The sequence below is a fragment of the Zonotrichia leucophrys genome, chromosome 19 (assembly GCF_028769735.1).
Source record: "Zonotrichia leucophrys gambelii isolate GWCS_2022_RI chromosome 19, RI_Zleu_2.0, whole genome shotgun sequence".
Taxonomy (NCBI): domain Eukaryota; kingdom Metazoa; phylum Chordata; class Aves; order Passeriformes; family Passerellidae; genus Zonotrichia; species Zonotrichia leucophrys.
In genome coordinates, this window is record NC_088188.1 from 6,884,393 (window position 1) to 6,904,078 (window position 19,686).

General features: G+C 51.2%; 1 protein-coding gene across 3 annotated transcripts in view; it reads right to left on the bottom strand.

Moving 5' to 3' along the window:
* Positions 1-19,686, bottom strand: part of SMG6 (SMG6 nonsense mediated mRNA decay factor) — a 105,012-nt gene that overhangs the window by 79,980 nt on the left and 5,346 nt on the right. For all 3 annotated transcript variants that reach the window (XM_064729026.1, XM_064729025.1, XM_064729027.1), the window contains exons 4-9: positions 19,558-19,668; positions 18,775-18,881; positions 18,033-18,111; positions 17,234-17,344; positions 16,441-16,653; positions 1,861-1,922 (exon numbers count right to left, since the gene is read on the bottom strand). In XM_064729026.1, the coding sequence (XP_064585096.1) occupies positions 1,861-1,922; positions 16,441-16,653; positions 17,234-17,344; positions 18,033-18,111; positions 18,775-18,881; positions 19,558-19,668 (683 nt within the window). The remainder of the gene's footprint in view (positions 1-1,860; positions 1,923-16,440; positions 16,654-17,233; positions 17,345-18,032; positions 18,112-18,774; positions 18,882-19,557; positions 19,669-19,686) is intronic.

The window sequence follows — 19,686 nt, forward strand, 5'->3', positions numbered from 1 at the left end:
GGAATAACAACAAGAAGGAGTGAGGGCTTCCTTAGCTCCACCACCTGTGCTTTGATACCACAGCACATCTGGAACAGCATGCAGTAACCCCACTGAGCTCAGAACCAGCAGGTCAGGAGCTGAGCGGAAGCTTTTAATAAATTGCTTACCTGTGGTTTTAGGAGCAAGAGTCCAATTAGGACAACATCATCTTTTCCATATTTTTTCCAGATAAATCACCAGAGATCCTGCCCAAAAAGGACTTGGCTATTCCTCACCTTTTACCTATTTTAAGCACGGAAGCTGTTTAGCAGGGCTGGACGATTTTCTCTTCCTGTGTCATGGTATTACTTTCTAGTTCCCTTCTAAGTACTTCAGGGCATATTGTACCATTCAACATACTTGGGTTTTCTAAATGACTGTCCTGGGAAGCAACTGCCTGAAACGCTGCATCTTAATTTCACAAAAGCCTCAGGAGCCAAATGTGCAACTGATCTCTGCTACATCCCCATTAATCCCCTGCTGGCATCGGTTCAAGCGGAGCTCGACCGCGAGCGCGGCCCCACAGCACCGGGGACCAGCAGCTCCCCGGATGCTCTGCCCTCCAGCACACACCCTGCACTTCCCAAACCCTCCCTGGGCTCTGGCAGCTCTCCCCCTCTTTCCCTGCAGGCAGGACACCCAGCTGTGCCTCCTCGCTGCAGGCCAGCCTGGTGGCCCGTGAGGGGATAATCAGTGAATCAGGGAGAGGTCAGCAGTGACCCTCAGACACTGGAATCTCCAGCAAATCACCATCCCCTGCTTCCCTGCTTTTTGTGAAGGTGCTCCCCTCTAAGTGGTCACCCCTGTAAGCATTGAAGACAGCTGAGGTGCTGCTGTGTGGCAGGATCTGAGCTGTTCCCAGCAGGGACAAGCTGTCACTTTGCACCCACACAGCCTGGAAAAGGTTGCACCCTCTCAGCCCTGTGACCTGCAGCCAGCAGTTCCACAGGAGAATGAAGGAGCCAAGAGAGCTCAGGAGACGCTGCTTGCTTCCGAGCTCCTGGCAGGCTCAAGCAGAGACCACCAGTGCCAGAGACCCACATGGGGTCTCTCCTCAGCAGCTGCTCCCACACAGTGAGGGCCAGGCTGGACCTGGAGCAGAGGCAGCTCCATGGGAAGCCCATCAGCTGCGAGGCTGAGCTCTGCCCTCGGGGTCACAAGGGTGTCCCCTGGGCTGGGAGCTCAGCCCAGGCTGGGATCAGGCTTGCTTTGCTTCAAGGGGAGCTGTTCAATTACTTGAAACCCATTTCTGACAGCCACTGCCAAGGGCTCTTTGTACAAAGCAGTTCCCACAGCCAGGGCAGCTCTCAGCTATGGGGCTTTCACTGAAATGGCAGCGAGGAGATGAAGGGCAAGGCTTGTTTTGCCATGCTCTGGATGGCAGCTTTCAGCCAGCACATGGATCTGCCTCCATGGCTTTGTGATCCTCACAGGCAACAGCCACTGGGACCCCCAGAAGCCACCTTTGCACTGGGTGAGGGCAATGGAAGAGAGGGGGTTAAACCCAGAAATTCAAGTGGAGGGGGCACAGTTAGGTGATGGGAGAGAGAGAAAACAGCCTCTAATCCCTCCTGTGTGTGTGAACCATCTGAGCTCAGCTTCTGCCAGAGGGTCCTGGGGCATGGGCAGGAATGGGCTTTGGGGTGGGGCAAAGGAAAAGCCCAAGCTCCAGCCAGTGTGGGTTGGAGGGCGGGTAAGGAGAATAAGAACCAGGAGGCCAGGCCTGCAAGAATTCACACCCTGTGCCCTCAGCTCCAAACACAGCTTAGTTGCTAACAATATTAAATTCCAAAAAGACTTGTAATGTAGGAAAATAAAATAAACATCCTGCACACTTACCCAATCCTGGTAAACAGCTTCCCATGGGCATGGAGAAAACTGAGGATGAACCTTTTGTTCAGCTGCATGGGAAAAAAAAAAAAAGGAAAAAAAAAAAGAGAGAGAGGAGAAAACAATTAAACTCTCTCCTATTTCCTGTGAATTAAGAATGTCCCCAGTGACAGAAGAACCTGGCCTGGATGCTGGGGGTGGCACTGGAGATGGGAACCAAATGGACATGCCCAAACTCTTACAAACATCATGCACAGAGGCAGAAGCAAGTGCCAAACAGCTGGAGCTGGAAGCGGAGCCGGGAGAGGCGGTGGAGACACAGCACCCTCTGCCGGGTCCTGTGATCCTGCACAGGGCTGCTGCACCCCAGGAGCCCCAAACCCACACCCTGGGCACTCCAAACCTGCACCCCAGCAAGCCACAGCTGATACCTGCACCCCTTTGATAGGCAAAGCTCTCCTCCCTGCTGTCTCATCAATCCAAAACTTAGCACAGCCTAAGTGGTTCTGGAAAAGGAGTCTCCAAAGGCAGCATTCCCACTGATGGAAAAACACAACCCCACAAGTACCAGCAGCAGCCTGCTCCGTGCTCCTGGCTGTGTCAGAGGCAGAGCAGCAGCTGGACAAGGCAGAGGGAGCAGGATGTCCTCCCAGCACTTTTCTGCAGAGCAGCCAGCACGGAGAGCTCAGCAGCAGCTCTCACACTTGTTTGTGCCCTGCCAGGAGCAGATCCCAGAAGCCAGGGAGGATTGGGGTGATGCTGCACCCCTCACTTATCTGGTGCTAGAGACAGTGTTCAGATGTGCCAGCAGAGCTCTGAGACCCTGCCTTTCCAATATCTACTGAACTGCCCAGAGAAGCTGTGGATGCCCCATTCCTGGCAGTGTTCAAGGCCAGGCTGGACGAGGCTCTGAGCAATCTGCTCTAGTGAAAGCTGTCCCCATGGCAGGGGGGTTGGAACTAGATGGTCCTTAAGGTCCCTTCCCACCCAAACCATTCCATGATTCTGTGGACATGGAGCTGGATGCAGCACACAGTGTGAAGGCAGCTTCCTGCCCTGCTTTGCTCCCCTGACTCCAAAACCTGACTTGAATAATTACTGACTCTGCTGCAGGCCAGCTCTGCTCGCTCAGCACAGCTCTGGGCTTTCCCAGTCCTTATCTGCACGGCTCTGAGGATGGCTGTGGGTGGGTGAGCACTCCCTCAGCCTGGCCCTGGGGGTGGCTGTGTCACAGCAGAGTGGACTGGCCTCACTTTTACCTTCCCCAGAGCAGGAGGTTTTCCTCTCTTGCTGTGCCTGCACAGCCTCAGCGTGCTGAGAAAAGCCAGGCCCCCAGTGCTGCGAGGGAGACGCTGACCAGGAGCGACCCAGAGCACCACCACGCTGCTCCAACCCACCCAGGGCTTTTACAGCTTCAACTCCCCCACTTCCACCCACAGGGGGAGGATAAGATCACCTGGCAGGGCTGTGGCAGTGCCCAGCCAAGAGCTGGGCACATGCCAGAGGACGCAGGGCAGGCACCCACCAGAGCCTCCCGAGCTCTCTGCCAGGCTTGGCTGCAGGGGACAGTTGTCACTGGCATCCCAGCTCTGGTGCCACCTCCCAGCTCCATTTGCTGAGCCCTGGGCTCAAGGCATGACTGATGCCAGCTGCTGTGCACCTCCAGTGAGGTGTAATTAACCCGGCTGCGTTCCCCCAGGATCCATGCAGGAGAATGATGCCCTGCTGCAGAGCTGCTCCTGGGCCATGTGCGAGTTTAGACATAAAACCTGTCTCATAAAACAAGCCAGACCAATTAAACTGGCCCCTGCAGCAAGGGGTTCTTGCTTACTCACTATTTTACTGCTGCCCTAAAGAGCCCTTTCCACTAGAGCTCAACTTGATTTGCCACCATTTTATTAACTCTGCAGATGGAACCCAGAAGAGACTGGGGAATACTGGGACAGCACAGCAAAGCCCTTATTCATTCTGGCAGTGAAGTCTGAATATAGCTGATTCTTCACCTTAGAACACTATGGTAATTGAGAGCTTGAAGCCTTTAACAGGTCTTTTTCTTTTCTTTTTTTTTTTTTTTTGCAACAGCTTGTGGAGGTAAAAAAGCTGCTTTTTGACCAGCCCTGGCTGAAATCACAGATCCTGACACACACACAGCCTAAGGAATCACAGCCCCCAGCTCAGTGCAAGAACCTTGGAGGGGTGGTGGGGAATGTTCTGCCCCACCCTGTGCAAGAGCTGGAAGATGGGGACCATGCTCTGCATCCTTTGAGGGGAAATATGGAAAAGAGAAGGAGTTCATGGCCTGACCCATCTCTACTGAACAGCAACACTCATGGGCAGGCTGCAGGTGGAGGAAAGAAGAAATTGAGGCAGAAATTTTCCTCCAAGGCCCACATTCACCCACAAGTGCTCTGCAATCCCCACACTTTACTGGCAGCAGGGGAAAACCAGAATTCCCCACCTTGAATGGAAAGTGACACCCAGCAGGGACATGCCCAGAGTGTGTCCACAGACACCCAGCTCCAGGAGGGCTTGTCAGGACATTGCCTTCACCCCCATTTTCTCTCACAGCAAGTTTCACACTCAGCCTTTTCACTCACAATCCAAGGACTAACCAGTCACACTCCCCAGCATCCAGTACAGAACTGGAACAGAGATATGTGCTTACTTATGATTGTTTTTAGGAAATGTGATACCTGCCTCTAGGAATGAAGCGTGTTTCATGCCTCTTGCCAGTTTAAATCACAACCCCAGCAAGCCCAGGCAGAGCCCTGTGTGCCCCAGCACTGTGGCATCTCAAGCAGGCACCTCACACTTTTTTTACCACTTTTTCTCTCACAGCCCCGAGGTTTTGACGAGCTCATCACTCAACTTTGGACCTTTCATCTTCGGGTTCATGCAAAGGCCATGGGGCTGCTTTGACTGGGTTTTCTCTGGATGACTGTTTCTCTACTGACTCACCTGTCCCTCAGCCTCTGGGAGCCCTCCCAGCTCCTCCCATCACACTCAGCTTCTCACGGGGAGAGGGAAACAGCGACCTCCATGAGTGGCCTGGCACGGAGGAGGAAGTTCTGTCACCTGCTGCTCTGCATTCACATGGTGGAGAGGAACTCTTCCCAGAAACACTGTCAGCATGCTCACTATCCTGACAGTGCTGCCATGAGACCCACAACAACTTCTTCTCACTGATTGTGCAGCCCAAAAGCTGCTCCCTCCAAAGATTTCCCAAAAATGGTCCTCATGCTGATATCAGGATGCCAGACCAGGACTCCCAGCACACTGACACTGCTGCCCTTTGTGGGCAACGCTGCTCCTTGGGTCAGGAAACCAAATTTGGATCGTCCCAGTTGCCCACTTGGGAAAAGCCCATCAAGAAAAGCTTATACAACAACAAAACTATGTCAAAAACTGGATTTTGGCCCTTGCAGCTGAAAAGCGGGCACCACCGATATGGAAGTTATGAGCATATAGTGAAGGCATTAGTTACAAAAACAAACCAGCTGTCAAGAAGAAGAAGGGGTCCCTGCACACAGTAGTGCCTGAAGCTGAAAACAGCTGTTTCAGCTGTCATGAGTCAGCATGTGCAGACAGACTAAATCCACCTGGGAAGAGCAACCTCACCAGAGGAAGCAGCCCAGTGCTGCTTGGGGAGCACTCACACACCTCACCGCCAACCCAACTGGATTTGTTGCCATGGAAGGAATCAACAGTGACTAACAACTTCTTGTGGAGCAGCTAAAAGAGCAGAGATAGCAACAGGGCTGAACAGCCAGCTCAAATCTCCTCGAGGCCACGGGGAGCACGGCCTGACAGCAACACAGAACTGCTCGGGAAAGGTCTGCATTGTCTCCAGCCAGCAGGGAAGAAAGCAACATTTCACCTCCAGATCCTGCACTGAAAATTGTGTCCCCCACCTAGCAGAGCAATGCTGGAAATGCCACTGCAGGGCACAGGAAATGGAGTGCCATGATCAGGGCTGGAACCCATTTGTCTCCAGGCAAGGAGTGCACAGAGCTTTGGCACCTGAGCATCAGCCCCAGCTGGGAAGGAGGCACCAAATAAGGGAAAGATTCTGGAGAAGTGACTCCTGGGGAAAAAGCATTTCAAGTTAAAAATTGTTACTTCAGGTTTGGAAGTAAATTCCAGGATCTGGTCTTTATCAAGCGAGGCAAACTTTCTTCAACATCAGCAAAGCATCTGTGGAGCAGAAAGCGGTGTCAGAGTCAAAATAGGCTGCAAGAGACAAGTCCATTAATCAAGAGACCAGATGCAAAACTGCCTGTAACAAATGTGCTGTCTCCACTGGAGTGGAAGGGCCTGGAGCACAGCAGGACGTTCTCCTGAGTCTAAGGGTCTCCTCAGTGACAAGGGGTTGGGATACAGACCACAGAGCCACACAGCTCTGCTCCAAAACACGTACCACACTCATCCCTAATATTTTCAGGGTTTCTTGGGCAGCCAGGCTTTTCCAGGCACAGCTTCCTTGCTGAGAACTGTGTGAAATAACATCCAGGCACTCAAAACGTGCCATATTCTCACTCCCAGCTCAAGGGTTAGATATATCACATTAAGATTATTCCTCTTTTTCCACAGGCAGCTGTGTCAGAGCACCCAGCCCAACACTGATACAGAGATTCCTGAAAAGCCCAGAGTGCTGCACTGGGCTCAACTGGCAGGATAGCAGGAGGAATTTTTACTGCTACAGGTGTAACCCCACCAAAGTGCTGGTGGAAAGGGTTTTGTGCAAATGGCTACCTACATAAAGGTGATGAGACAAAAGGGCTGTTAAAATTGTCAGGCATTTTTGCAGTGTTTACAAGGTACCCACAGAGCTGTGGGCAAATTCCAGCTGGGCTAATTACCATAATCACTTCTCTTCATATACCACCTGCAACCACAAATGGATACAGGGCTTGCCTTGGCTGCCTCGTGCCACGTGTTTGGTGCAGGTTTCTGCTTAGCAGAGCAATGTCCTGCCCTCAAATGGATTCATTTCTGCAGCAGTAGAAGCAATTCCAGTGAAAATCCTGCTACTTAACATCAGACACCGCACAAACATAAAATCCAATTTGCTGTGACATGGAAGAGAGAGGGAACCCTGATGCATCATGGCCTTGAGGCATAAAAAAATTAATTTACAGGTAAAGAGACACTGAGACACTCCTGCAGCTCCATGGCTATAAAAGTTACAAGCCATCAACCCAGCAAAGAAAAAGAGGAATTTAAGAAGCTCCCTGGCAAAAGCAATGAGCTTTTGAGTTCTTCCTTCATCCCAGCAGGGAGCAGGTGAAAGGAAAAATGTTAAGGAAGAAAATTATCTGCTTTAGTAACGTAAAGATCAAGCTATGGTAACTTCACTGGCTCCAGAACAAGTATCTGACTCCTAAATAAATTCAGCATAATTTAGTAACAAATTTACTAGCAGAACGTTCAACTCAACGAAAGCAGGTCAAATAGAATATTTATATGTGTGTTACTTCCTTTTCAACCAAGCTTGTATCTAAATTTGGTTTCCATGAATTAGTAATATGCAACATTCTTGAAAAAATATTATCATTAAATGAATAAACTGATTCAGTAACCTCTTAAAGAGAGGACTTGAGGGACCCTCACTGAAATGGATGGAAAGAGGATGGTAGAGACTCACTAGCAACATTTTTAATCAACAAAAGGAAATTCTGCTGTCAAACTGCCCGTTTGGAGCAGTAAGTAATGATGGCTACAGAACATTCACACAGGGTTTATTATAACAGCTTCAAAATCTGGGGGTTTCCAGCATCAAATGTCATGTTATTCATCTGGCACCACATGGAAAATGAAGTCTCCAGGAGATTGTGCCCAAGGCAGCTTCTCCACAAAGCCTTCAGGGACCACAGTGGCTGAATTCCCAATGCAATGTCCAGCAAAAAGGATTAAACACATCCCTTGGATGTGCCAGAGAGCAGGGACTGGACAGCACATTCCCATCTAAATACAGCCCTGTGGGGGCTGGCACTGAAATACTGCACCCAGCTCTAGTGCCCTTCTTTTTAAAAGGATGCTGAAAAATTGGTAAGGATCCAAAAAAACAGCCATAAAAGAGATTCAAAGGCTAGAACTGATGCCTTGCAGTGAAAAAATTCAACAGCTCAATCTGTTCAGTGTTATCAAAATAAGACTGGGAGGAGATTGGATTGCTGGGTGTAAAATGCCTCCGTGGTACTTGAGGGCTCTTTACACTTGCAGAAGAGCAAAGCATGGGAACAAACTGGGAACATTCACTCTGTAAATAAAGTAAAAGCATCTCAAAAGCAGTGCAGTTATCACTGGAACGAACTCCCCAGGAAAAGGGTGGATTCTCAAGGCTGGATGTCTTTCTGGAAGTCCTGCTTTAGCCAAACACAAGTTATTTGGCTTCATATAGGGGTAGCAGGGTGAAATTTAAGGACCTGTGATATACAGGAGATCAGACTAGATGATCTAATGGTCCCTGCTGACCATAAACTCTCTGAATATATGCAAACACGCCAGAGAGTCCTCAGCTGAGATATCAAGTTCACTTTTGACACAAAGCTTTTCACAAATTGGCTCTGGTGCTGCAGGTCGTTTAGGATACAAGCTCAGCTCTTCAAGGCTGCATCTGGTTAAGCACTAAAGCCCAGGCAGAGCTTTCTGTGTCCAGCAGGTAAGGGGGAGGCCACATGTGCACTAAAGCAGCCCCAACCAAAAGCAGCTCATACTCAAACACTCACTGCTTGCCAGGAATAAACAGCATTCACCTTTCTGGGACAGAAAACTGACACAGAGAAATGTGTGATGAATTCTGGTTGTAAGAGATCAGCTGCAGAGGCAGCTCAGGGTGCTGTCAGCCTTCTTTACTACTCCAGAGCAGATTATTCGTGGGGTTAAAGCACAAAGGAAGGAGATTATGTGAGAAATTAAGGGTGAAGATTGAAGAGATGGAACCCTGAAAGGCTTAGCATGGAGTTGGGCCAAGAGAGGAGACATTTGGCCACCAGGCTGAGCAGAGACAGAACCTTCCAGAAGGATGACAGCATTATCTCACGCAGCCTTCACATCCCCACAATCCCCACCAGGACAACAGGAGCTGCTCCCACAGGTAGCTGTCCACCCTGCTGCATCTTTGAATTGTGCAGCAGTGAAATCTGCTGGGGAGGAAGAGGAGAGCCAAGGACAGAGGAAATGACAGAGTCCAGCAGGTTCCACTCCCTGATCCTCCGGAAGGAAGTTTCTTTCCTAGTACCCAGCTCCACAGTGGACAGGAGCCTGTCTGGAAATGGCTCATTCAACAGTGAAGAGGAATAAACATTCCCCATGGCAGAATTAAGAGGTTTGGCTGTGGGATACGAGGTGCCAATCTCAAAAAGTCTACAGCAGATAGCAGGAAATGTTGGCCTGGGCCAACTTCAGACAAAGATCAAGGTTAGACTAACAACAAAAAAAATCTCAAGAGAAATCTCTGTCTACAGCCTTCACCCTGCTCTGGAAAATCTCCCAATCCTGCTATTAAGATATTTTACTTCCTTTACCAGTACTGCCAATTCTGGCAGCATTCTCATCCCAAGTGCAAAGTCTCCCTCCCAACACCCCTGAGCAGCACCAGGATCATCAAACCCAGGGCTCTGAGAGAGGCCTCGTGTGCAGCAGCAGGAGGGGTTTGGTTACACACAAATCCCTGCCTGATCAGCACCAGCAGGAGAGGAAATGAGGGAAGAGTGACTGACAGGGAAAGGCGGTTTCTGGATGATTGTGTTTGGTTTTGGGGTATGAGAAGCTTGTTGGAACACGAAGCCTCTCTCCCCTCACCGCAGCCTCTTTGAGCACAGGGATAGAGCAGAGCCCCTCACAAAGCACAAGGCCTTGATGTCCTTGTAGTGCTCCCACCTCTGATCCACCACACACATTAGCACCAGATGCCTGCTGCCACAAGGAGAACATGCCAGGGTCTCTCTCCCATTCAGGCAACATCAGTCCCTGCCTTGCTCTTCACAGCTAAATCAAACCACCAACTAAAAAGAAGAAGAGGGGGGGAAATTATCAACACCAACTTCTGGAAACTGTTACAAATAGCTCAGTCTTCACTTTCTGGGTAGTGACAAAAGGTCAAGTTGTGTTGGAAAGGATTATTTGGGTTCTACATGACATGAATGCACAGGCTGGATTGGGCTCTGGTGGAGCAGCACTGAGCATCCACACAACATCACAAGCCCAGGCAAAGTGGAAACAGCATTTTCTGGCTGGATTGCTAACACAGGAATTGCAGTTGAGAAGGTTTTTATCAGCAATTTGATGTGAAAACACAATTTATTAAAAAAAATCAAGTGCTAGCAGGGATGATGCACAACTGGCAGGCAAAAAAAAGCCAGGGCTGAACTGCATGGCTGAGTGTCACGTCTCAAACCCAGAGAGACCAGGAGTGTGGTTTTGGTGTTTAACCAGTTTCAACTGCAGCCTGGCACTCTTTTACTTCCTCTGCAGAGATCTCTTCTCACTGCTGAGAGAAAGAAAGCAACCTCATCACGCGAAACAGAACGGCCTGAGTAAAAATAAAGCCCCAAGGTGGTTTGGTGGCTGAGGTCATATCAGGAGGCACAGGGGTTGCAGGCAGGGGAAAGCACTCAGAAATACTCATGCTGCCAACCAAGAAAGAGATTACAGAAAAGGAGGCAGGGCAGAGAATTAATGCAAGTCCAGCACTAAAGAGGCTGACAGGCCTCTTTCACACGCCACCAGCTCCCCCGTGCTCAAAACAGTTTGTAAACTGTTTCCTAAACACAAAGGGAAAAAAAAACCCCAGACCTAGTGCTGACCTCCATGAATGAGTAACCAAACCCAACAGCTTCCTGCAAGCTTGTGGGGGGGAGGAAAATGAGGGCAGGGCAGAGGGAACTCCACACTTCTCCCTCTCAAGTCTCACTTTGGGCACAAAGATGAAGGATGCAACAGCTCTGGCTGTTCTCTCGTGTGGGAGGTGGAGAAAGGCCAGAAATAAGGGAAGGCAGCCCTCGGCTGGCTGCTGGTGCCTGGCATTCCCACCCCTGGAGCAGCTCTGCCTGTTGCTGTGCTGCAGGGGAGGCTCAGCAGTGCTGGAGCTCTGCAGAGGTGTGGAGCAGGAGCAGGCTGGGGGCAAGCACTGCCATCCTCTGACAGCAAGGACAGCCCAGAGCACAGCACCCCTCACACAGAATCACCCACTCCAGTACTAGAGAGCACCTAACCAGAGAGGGGACAAACTTCCTGACACAAGTCACCCCTCCTGTGACAAGGTTATGACACTCTCAGAGTTGGTGTGCATCCCACTGGCTCCTTCCATGAGAAAAACCCCAGGGGACACTCCCTCCCTCTGGGGACACACCTACACCACTGCTCTGGTGGGGCTCAGGTGTTTCACTGCTGTGGGAACAGCTCCAGCACAGCACACAGGCCATGTGCAGGCACTGCTGGCCTACTGGGTCCCATTCCCTCCACTCTCTGCACCAGCATCTAGTTTTGGGTTAAAAAACCTTTAAAAGCATGCAAAAGGACATCATGTGCAGCCTGCAGAGTTACCTTTTTGGGGAGCAATGCCCCAGCAGTGGGGGGAAGGCAGCAAGTCTGTGTTTTCACCCTGCCCATCTGAACCACAGGCACAGCCCCAGCTGCCTGGGCTCATTTTGCAGATCACAAGATCCTAAAATGGAACATTCTGAGGGCTTTGCCCACCTGACACCATGGAAGGATCAAATGAGAGAGCCCTGTAGGAGCCCTGCACTTCATCCAGCAAAGATTATTTATAGGAGTCTGCAAAGAAAAGATCAATCTTTCAGTGTCCTGAGTGAAACCACCCAACCATGCTGGCAGTGAGGAGAAATGCTCCCACCAGCCTGGCAGGGATGCACCAAAAATAATGAGTTCCCCAAGCAGCCCCTTCTCTGTGCATCTGTATGGAAGAACAACCATCATTACAGCAATACATCATTTCCACTTCTGCCTGCCACTTACCTCCAGCCATGTGTAATGGAACAGAGTTACAAGGTGAGGGGAAGAGCTGAGAGTGGAGGGGGAAGCTCTCAGAAACAGGGGTGTCTGTGGGGTGTATTTGCATGAGCCATGCTCAGAGACACCCAGCTCACACCACAAGAGCCTCTGAACAAAGCAGACACTCCCAGGGAGCAGAGGCAGTGACATGCAGGCAGCCCCAGCTCTGAACCTGGGTCACTTCTGCCCCCCTGTGTGTGACTGGCCCAGGCTGAAGGAGCAGAATGGCCAAGAAACCCCAGCACAGCTGCTCCCAGACCAAAAGGAGATTTTACCCCTCCAGATGCAAAGCCCAAGCTCCACCAGATGAAAAACTGCATGGATTGAAACCAGGCAGGAGAAGGAGCCAGCCCAGTCACCCAAGTGGCTGCTGCCCAAGAGGAACAAGAGCACAGAGCAGGAACAACAAACATCACCAAGGAAAAAGGGATGTGAAACAAGCAGGAGCTGCCTGGGACAGGGACCCTCTCACTAAGGACATGAGGTCTCTGTTGAGGAAGCAGCCTGGGCAGCCCCAAGCTCCTGCACATGATTCCCAAAACTGCCCAAAATACAGGTGCTATTTACTGCTCACTCATGGAAACCCTGGGGCAGTGCTCCACACTCCCTGCTGCTGAGAACAAAGTCTGGGTAAAGGAATGGAAGTTAAAACCTGCTCTGAATCCCAGAGCTAATGGTTCCACCCCAATTTCTCTGCCACTGCAAAGGGGCTGTTGCTCCAGGCAAACCCAAAACCTCCATCCCTGACCAGCAGGCTGGAGGAAAATGGGAATGTTCCTGCAGCTGATGCACAGGGCTGGGACAGCAGATCTTGACTCTGCCCTTTGCTTTCCCAAGAGCTTTTCTGGTGGCCCTGACCAAACTTTTGATGGTTCTACAAGACTGACCTCTCACAAAGAGGCTAAGAGACTTAATTCTTTAATGATGATGAAGTATTCAGCCATCTGGAGAGAAGAATTATTCAATTACTGGCCTGCCAAGGGAAAACCTCTCTTCCCTAATCTTAGCTGCAGCAATCTTTATTAGTGCCTGCATGCTGTGTGTAACACAAGGAAGTGTCTACTGCAGAGCACAGGCAGCAGGCAGCAGCAATTGTGAGAACCTTAACTCAGCATTTCCTGACAGGAGTGATTAAAATCTCAAACTCAGTGTAATATTAGCACTTTCTCAAGAGACTGACAGCCCGTTTGCCCTGTTTACTTTACCAATTCACAGCCTGCAGAGCAAACTGCTTACAGTACTATCAGATTTGAGATGAATACAGAGCCATGGCAAATGAAACCCGTGGCAGAGAAGAAATGGCAGAGGTTCAGCTCTTCAGCTCACCAATACCTGCTCACTTGCTCAGCCTCCTTTTTTAGCATTTCTCATTGGAACTGCATAAAAAGTGACCAGATATTGCCAGGGGAAGGATCAGCCTGGGCCCTCCTGCACACCCAGAAACGTGCAACGTACAAGAGACCACAGAGAGCAGCTGTTCACAGAATGAAACCCCAAAAGGCTGTGGCCAAAACAGCCAAAACCCTGAGCACAAAACAGCCAGGCTGCAACTCAACTGCCCTTTGTTCTGTGTGCCAGCAGTGCCAAACCCAGCGACAGGGGAAGGGGCCAAACACAGATTTACACCCCTTGGTGTGCACAGGTGGTGTGTTCCTCCAGTTCTGCATCTTCCTAGAAAAGGGAATGGAGCAAACTGTGAAACAGGCAGCTCTGCCAAGCCTAACCTAAAAGCACAGTGCAAGGCAAACTGCCAGCCCCACACGCTTCTCTCATCCCAGAAATGGCTGTGCTTTGAGCTGGCCTTCCCACCCTTGCCATCCCACATCACTAACTCCAGCCTGTGGGCTCCTGACCCTGAAATAAAGCAATTTTGGGGTGTTTGTACAGAGCTGCATAAGGGAGAATGGAGTGAGTCCTGGGCAGAGATGTGTAGCATGTGCTGACAGGGACAGCACACACAGCAGCAGGTCCTGGCAGAGCAAATCGTGCAGCACCTCCCTCAAAGTGTGTCACGTCACAGGGCTGGCACCTCACCACCTGCACAGCAAAAACAGTGACTGCTGAGGACAGAAAACATCCTCAATCGATTTCTTGCCACCTGTGGGACAGCAGCATCCTCACAGTCAAACCACCTGTGGCTGGGTTTGAAACAACAGCCTCTGTCCCACACCCTGCCCAGAATGCATCCAGAGCTGTTATAGTTCTACTTACAGTGTTATATCTGGCATCTGAATTTACCCATTCTACCCCTGCAAAATCCCCTTCTCTGGCCCAGAAACTTGAGAGGAGTTTGGGGCATCTCTGAGGGGGTTTAGGAGAGGTTCTGAGGTGGTTTAGGACATTCCAGAGAGGAGTCAGGGATGTCTGAGAGAGCTAAGGACATCCCTGGGGCAGTTTAGGGGGTGTTAAAGTGATTTTGAGGGCACAGAGGGGTCTCTGACAGGGCTGGGGGCGATGTGAGGGGATTAAAGGGGTCTGCAAGAGGGTTTAGGATGACAGCATTATCAGGGTTTGGGACATCTCTGAGGGCGTCTTGGGGTGCACTGAGGGGGTTTAGAGCATTTCTGAGGGGGTTAAAGGGGTTTTGTGGGTCTGCAATGCCTCTGCTACCTGCAGAGCACAGCTGTCAGGGCCAGCACAGAACACAGCCTGCCTCTGCCTCCTCAAGGGCTGAAGCTGGCAAGGAAGGGACTGGGCAGGCAATGATGACACATTTAGCCTCATTTCCCCAAAATGACACACAAACGCTGGCACACGTCCCCTGGGAGCAGAGCTGTTCCCTTCCTGCCGGCCGGGGATGTGGGGCAGAGGTGCTGCCATGCCAGGGCTGCTCCAGCTCCTGCTCCTGTCCTTCCGAGGCCAAACACTGCCACACAGTGGCAGCTCGGGGCTGCTCGGCTCCAAAACACCCGGGACGCTGCGAGGAGCAGGGTAAGAGGCTACAGCTTCAATGAGGAAGGAGCCCAGAGCTTTCCCAAGAGCTGCTGTCTTCATCCAGCCCACGGCTTCACAGCTCGGGAGCTTTGGCAGCAACACAGATTTAAGGTTTCCTCTCCACGTGGTTATTTTGGGTGATGTGGCCCCAAAAGCAGTTGTGCCAACTCCAGTGCTGCCCCACAGTAGGCACAGGCAGCCTGAGAATAAATATATTGGCTGCCAAAACCAACAGTGCCCAAACCCAGGCCCTCAGCTCCTTTTTGCCATTCTATTTCTGCCCTCAGCTCCCTTTTGCCGTTCTATTTCTGCCCTCAGCTCCCTTTTGCCATTCTATTTCTGATGGTGTGGCTTCTCCATGATCAGAAAGGTCCTATTTTTCAGGAGCCAATGTTTCAAACAGAAAGAAATCAAGACTAATGGTAAATATCACACAGTGTGTACAGACAAGCTGAGAGAGCACAGACCCCACTGAACAGAGCAAGGGGAAGCTCCAGCACAAAGTGCTGCACTACAAACACATCCCTGCCTCCCACTCTGCCAGCTGCTCCTCTGCCTCCTGCGACAGCACTGCAAAAGAGAAACCCCCACCAGTGCCCCAAAAACACTGACAGCATCTCATGCCAAGCAGCTTCATCTGTGACTGATGGAGAAGCTAAAGCTTGGCACGTTCCTTTCAGGGATGCTGAGGAAGCAAAAGTCCCCAGAAGAGCTGAGGAGAGGGAAAATAACCAAAGGCAGGAACATTTGAAAAATGCTGCAGCAATGTGCCAGAGCTTATCTTTCAAAGCCCCAAGACTTCACCCCAGTTCCACCCAGCTGAAGTCACAAACTCGTTACAAAAGCACAAATCTGAGAAGCTTTGGGCCCCAGAGTGTGCAGGGAAGGTTTTCCCAGCTCTCCTAAACTCCCATCCTTAACAGCCATTTTAGGACAGGCAGCCCAGAGCTCCCTGGCAAGTTCTCTTGCAAGTCAAATGTGCCAGAGCAGTGCAAAGATTCCTGGAGGATGAGCTCCCAACCACCACTGCCTCTGCCCACATTCCTGGGCCTGACAAACAGAGCTCCTCCTGCAAGGTACAGCTGGACAGGCTCACAGGAGACACCGCCACTTCATTATATTTTTAATTCTTGCAAAAGAAAGGTGCTGGTCTGGCCTCTCAGCAGAGCAAGTTATGCAAATGTAACACCTACACTGGAAATTGAAACCACAGTTTTCCCGTTCTCAGCGATCATCTGGCAGTGGGACAAGTGACACACTTCCAGAACAAGCCTCACAACTGCCAGGGTCACTGTTAACCCTGCTCTGCAGCACCTGACCTCATTTCCCACCGGGAACCTCACCCAAGTTGGAGCCCTCAGAGCAGCAGCAGCATTTTACAGCATCTCGTGTTTGTGCCTCTCTCCTGTTCCACATCAGCCACGCCAGCGCGCGCTGCCAAGAGAGGGATGGTAACAACATGCCTTAAACACGAGAGGCACGAGGTCACCAGCTCCTCAGCCTGACCCAGGCACAGCTCCCACAGGGAAAGCCAAAACACTGGAAAATTTAGCAACAGGAAAGCAAAACAGATCCAGTGTCATTCCACTGCATTCCAAAGACATGAGAGCGAGGGCAGCGGCCGCCTCGCGCGGTACTCACGTCGCTGGGGCTGAGGTTCCCAAGCCCGTTGTCCTGCTCAGAATCCCGGCTGGACTCGTGGCCCTGGCATGAACGGGGGTGGGAGGGATGGATCCAGATCTCCAGCCTGGTGGCATCATCTCCCACTTGTCTCAGGGTGGATTTCTTGCCCTTGCCCCGGCGGTTGGGGCTCACATCCAGCACCTGGTGTTTCCTCTGCTCCATCTGCTCGGACTGGGCACACAGGACACACTCAGATCACCCAGGGATCAAGGGTCAGGGGAAATGCATCATTTCCTATTCATGGAAAATTAGCCCTTTCCCCTGCTTCACAACAACAGTAACTCATGGACATGTCCAGAATTTTGTTCTGGCTCTGCAGGACAGTGCAGGTGAGCAGTTTTCAATTCCAGCTACCCCAGGACAAGAAAAGCTGTGTCCAGTCCCAGGAGCATGTGGCAGCCCATGTGCTGTATTTGGGGTGACTCCCTGGGGTACAAAGGCACTGCAGCCTCCCTTATCCATCCCCACATGTGGGGCACCTATGGAATAAAGCAATGATTGCATGCCAAGGCCATGCTGCAAACCACAGCAACCAACAGCCCTTGCTGAGCTCAGCTAAATCAGTTTGTGACCCAGAAACAAAAGATTCAGCTCCCCAAACCACCCCAAAACCACCATTCTGAAGGCTGCCTCACTTATTAAATTTCTTAGAAGTAGGTAAGGAGTGTCTCCAAGTCCAAAACCCACCATCCTCTCCATGCTCTGCAGCACAGGCAGGAGCAGCACCCCAGAGCCCAGCTCCAAGACCCACCTTGCGTTTTGTCTCCTCAAAGAGACTCATCAGGCTCTCCTTGGCAGTGAGGATGGGGTTGCTGGCAGCCAGGCTGCGCATGTAGTAGTACACAGCATCCAGCTTCCTCCTCTGCAAAATACACACCAAAACAAAAACAAGTGGCTCAGAGCTGCCACTCCTCTGGGGCATTCAAAGCCCCAGTGCTCCCATGTGTTTCCCCTTCTCCCTCCCTCAATACTGCCTGGGACAGACAGACACAGTGAGAAAGGTCATGAAGGAAAGGTGCTTCTGAACTGCTCTGCTTTAAACCAGCATCTTTCAGGCTTGGGAACTGGCAGATCCCTGTGCCCCAGCATGATGCTTCCATTATCTGCTGCCACATCTTCCCTGAAATCATTTTTCCTGCATGGCTGGGGTAGCCAGCACAACTGAAACCCAGCGAAATCACGTGTGGATGTTGCTGAGACCAATGCCCACAGGTTCAGTGATAAGATAGCAAACAGATGGCTCTGAGCACAAAAATCTCATGCAAAAAGTGGGCTGTGTTTTCAACTTAAAACAATTACACTCTCAACAGCCCACAAAACAGTCCCCAAAATCCCTGAGGGAGTAGCGTGTGTCTGACAAAGCTGCTTGAAGCCACAGCAGCTGGAATCCACACAGCACATCCTGCCATCAGCCTCTTTTTCCTTTTAAGAAAAAACCCAAACCATCTGAGCACTGCCCTCAACAATGCATTTCTCCACCAGATGGAATCTCCCAGCCATCCCAGAGGCTCTCCCTGTGCCTGCACATCCTTGCCTGAGGAGCATCTTACCGTGTAGATGGCCAGAAGTGCCAGCTGGTTGTACGGGCGGCCGTTTTTGGGAGCAATTTGCTGAGCCTTCAGGTACCAGCTGGGGAAGGGAAAAAACAGAGAGAAGAGGTCACTGAAAGGACATCAGGCTGCCTTCCTTGTCCTCAAGGGTGCAGAATTCCCCTTGGAATTGGCATTTCTGCAGGGATCTGGCCCTTCCCACAAGTGCCCTCTGCCTGCAGGAGTGAGCACAGACAGGGAGCTGTGCCCATTCTTGGCACTGGGCAAGAGAGGGCAGATCCAGCTGCAGAAGGAAAGAAATATTCCTGGCTCACCTCACAGATGAGCAGGGGGCAACAAGTGCTGCTAAGTCCTGATGGAGTGAGAGCATATGGATGCAAAAATCACCAGAAAACACAAGAGCAAATCTGCCAGGCTCAGTGGTCTAAACCCTCCCTCTGTGCTGCAGGATCAACACAGGACAATTTCCACCACTTGTGCTGCAGGATCAGCACAGGACAATTTCCACCACCTCCCCCTCTAGATGGAGGATGACTGGATCTGGCAGCTTGCTCTCTGGAACAGCCAAACCCAGCTACACCCTCCACCTTTACAGGACTGCCATACAACAGAAGAGTGGAAAGACTTTTAAAAGGAAGAGAAAGCCTTCTTTGGCTAGAGGAGAGCTCAGGGATGAAATTACAGCCAGCCCTGGTGTGCAGAGGCAGAGCTGTGCTGGAAGGACACAGCAGCTGGTCCCTACCTGCGGGCCTTGCCGTAGTTTGCCGTGTCGTTGGCCTGCTCCCGGTAGCGGCAAATGTCCCCCTGGCAGATCATGCACCTCTGGGCACTGATCAGGGCATACTTCACCTGCAAAGGAGCAGCCATGGAGCACCTGGGACACAGCCCTGGCTCACCTGCAGAGCCAGAGAGCCCACAGGGGCTGTACAGAGCCAACAGGAGGTCAGTGACACGCTGAATGTCTCACAAAAGGGCAGCAGGATGAAGTGACAAGGTTCCAAGCCAATCCCCCAAACACCTCCTCTCTGACACAATACCCCACCTCTCTCCAGAAGGGGGTTGTTCAGACCACGACCAATTTGAGGACAGCTGTTGGATAAATACATCTCTGTGGGAATGGAGCTGGACTAAAATATCCTCTCCCAGCTGTCCCTGCACCTGCACTCACAGCTCAGGGCAACACGTCAGGGAGGCAGCACAACTGCCAGCCTTCCCTCATTATTCTGGATTCCACAGGCAGGAAAAAAACCAACATGCTCAATATCTCAGGAAAGGTCAAGGTGCCTTTGGACACTGCTTTATTAGCTCTGGTCACAGAGCTGGTACAAAACAAGTTCTTTGCAAAGGAAGCTACGAAATGTTACTGCACCAGAGTGCAGAGTTGTCCAGCAGCTGAGAAAGATTCCCTGCAAACAAACTGGCTCTGTTTGGAGTAGAGCTGCCTGCCCCTTGCATTCAGGCATTCACCTGTGCACCTTGCACAGGATTACCAGGATGAGAAGCCTCCGGGAGGAAGCCAACCTACCATTTTCCTGAGAGGTTTGCTGCGGATGGCCATCCCATCCATGTAGTCCTCCAGCTTGAACTGGTAGGAGACCTGCAGCTTCTGGAGGAGGCCATCAAAAAAAGAAGAACCCTGCAAAACACACACACA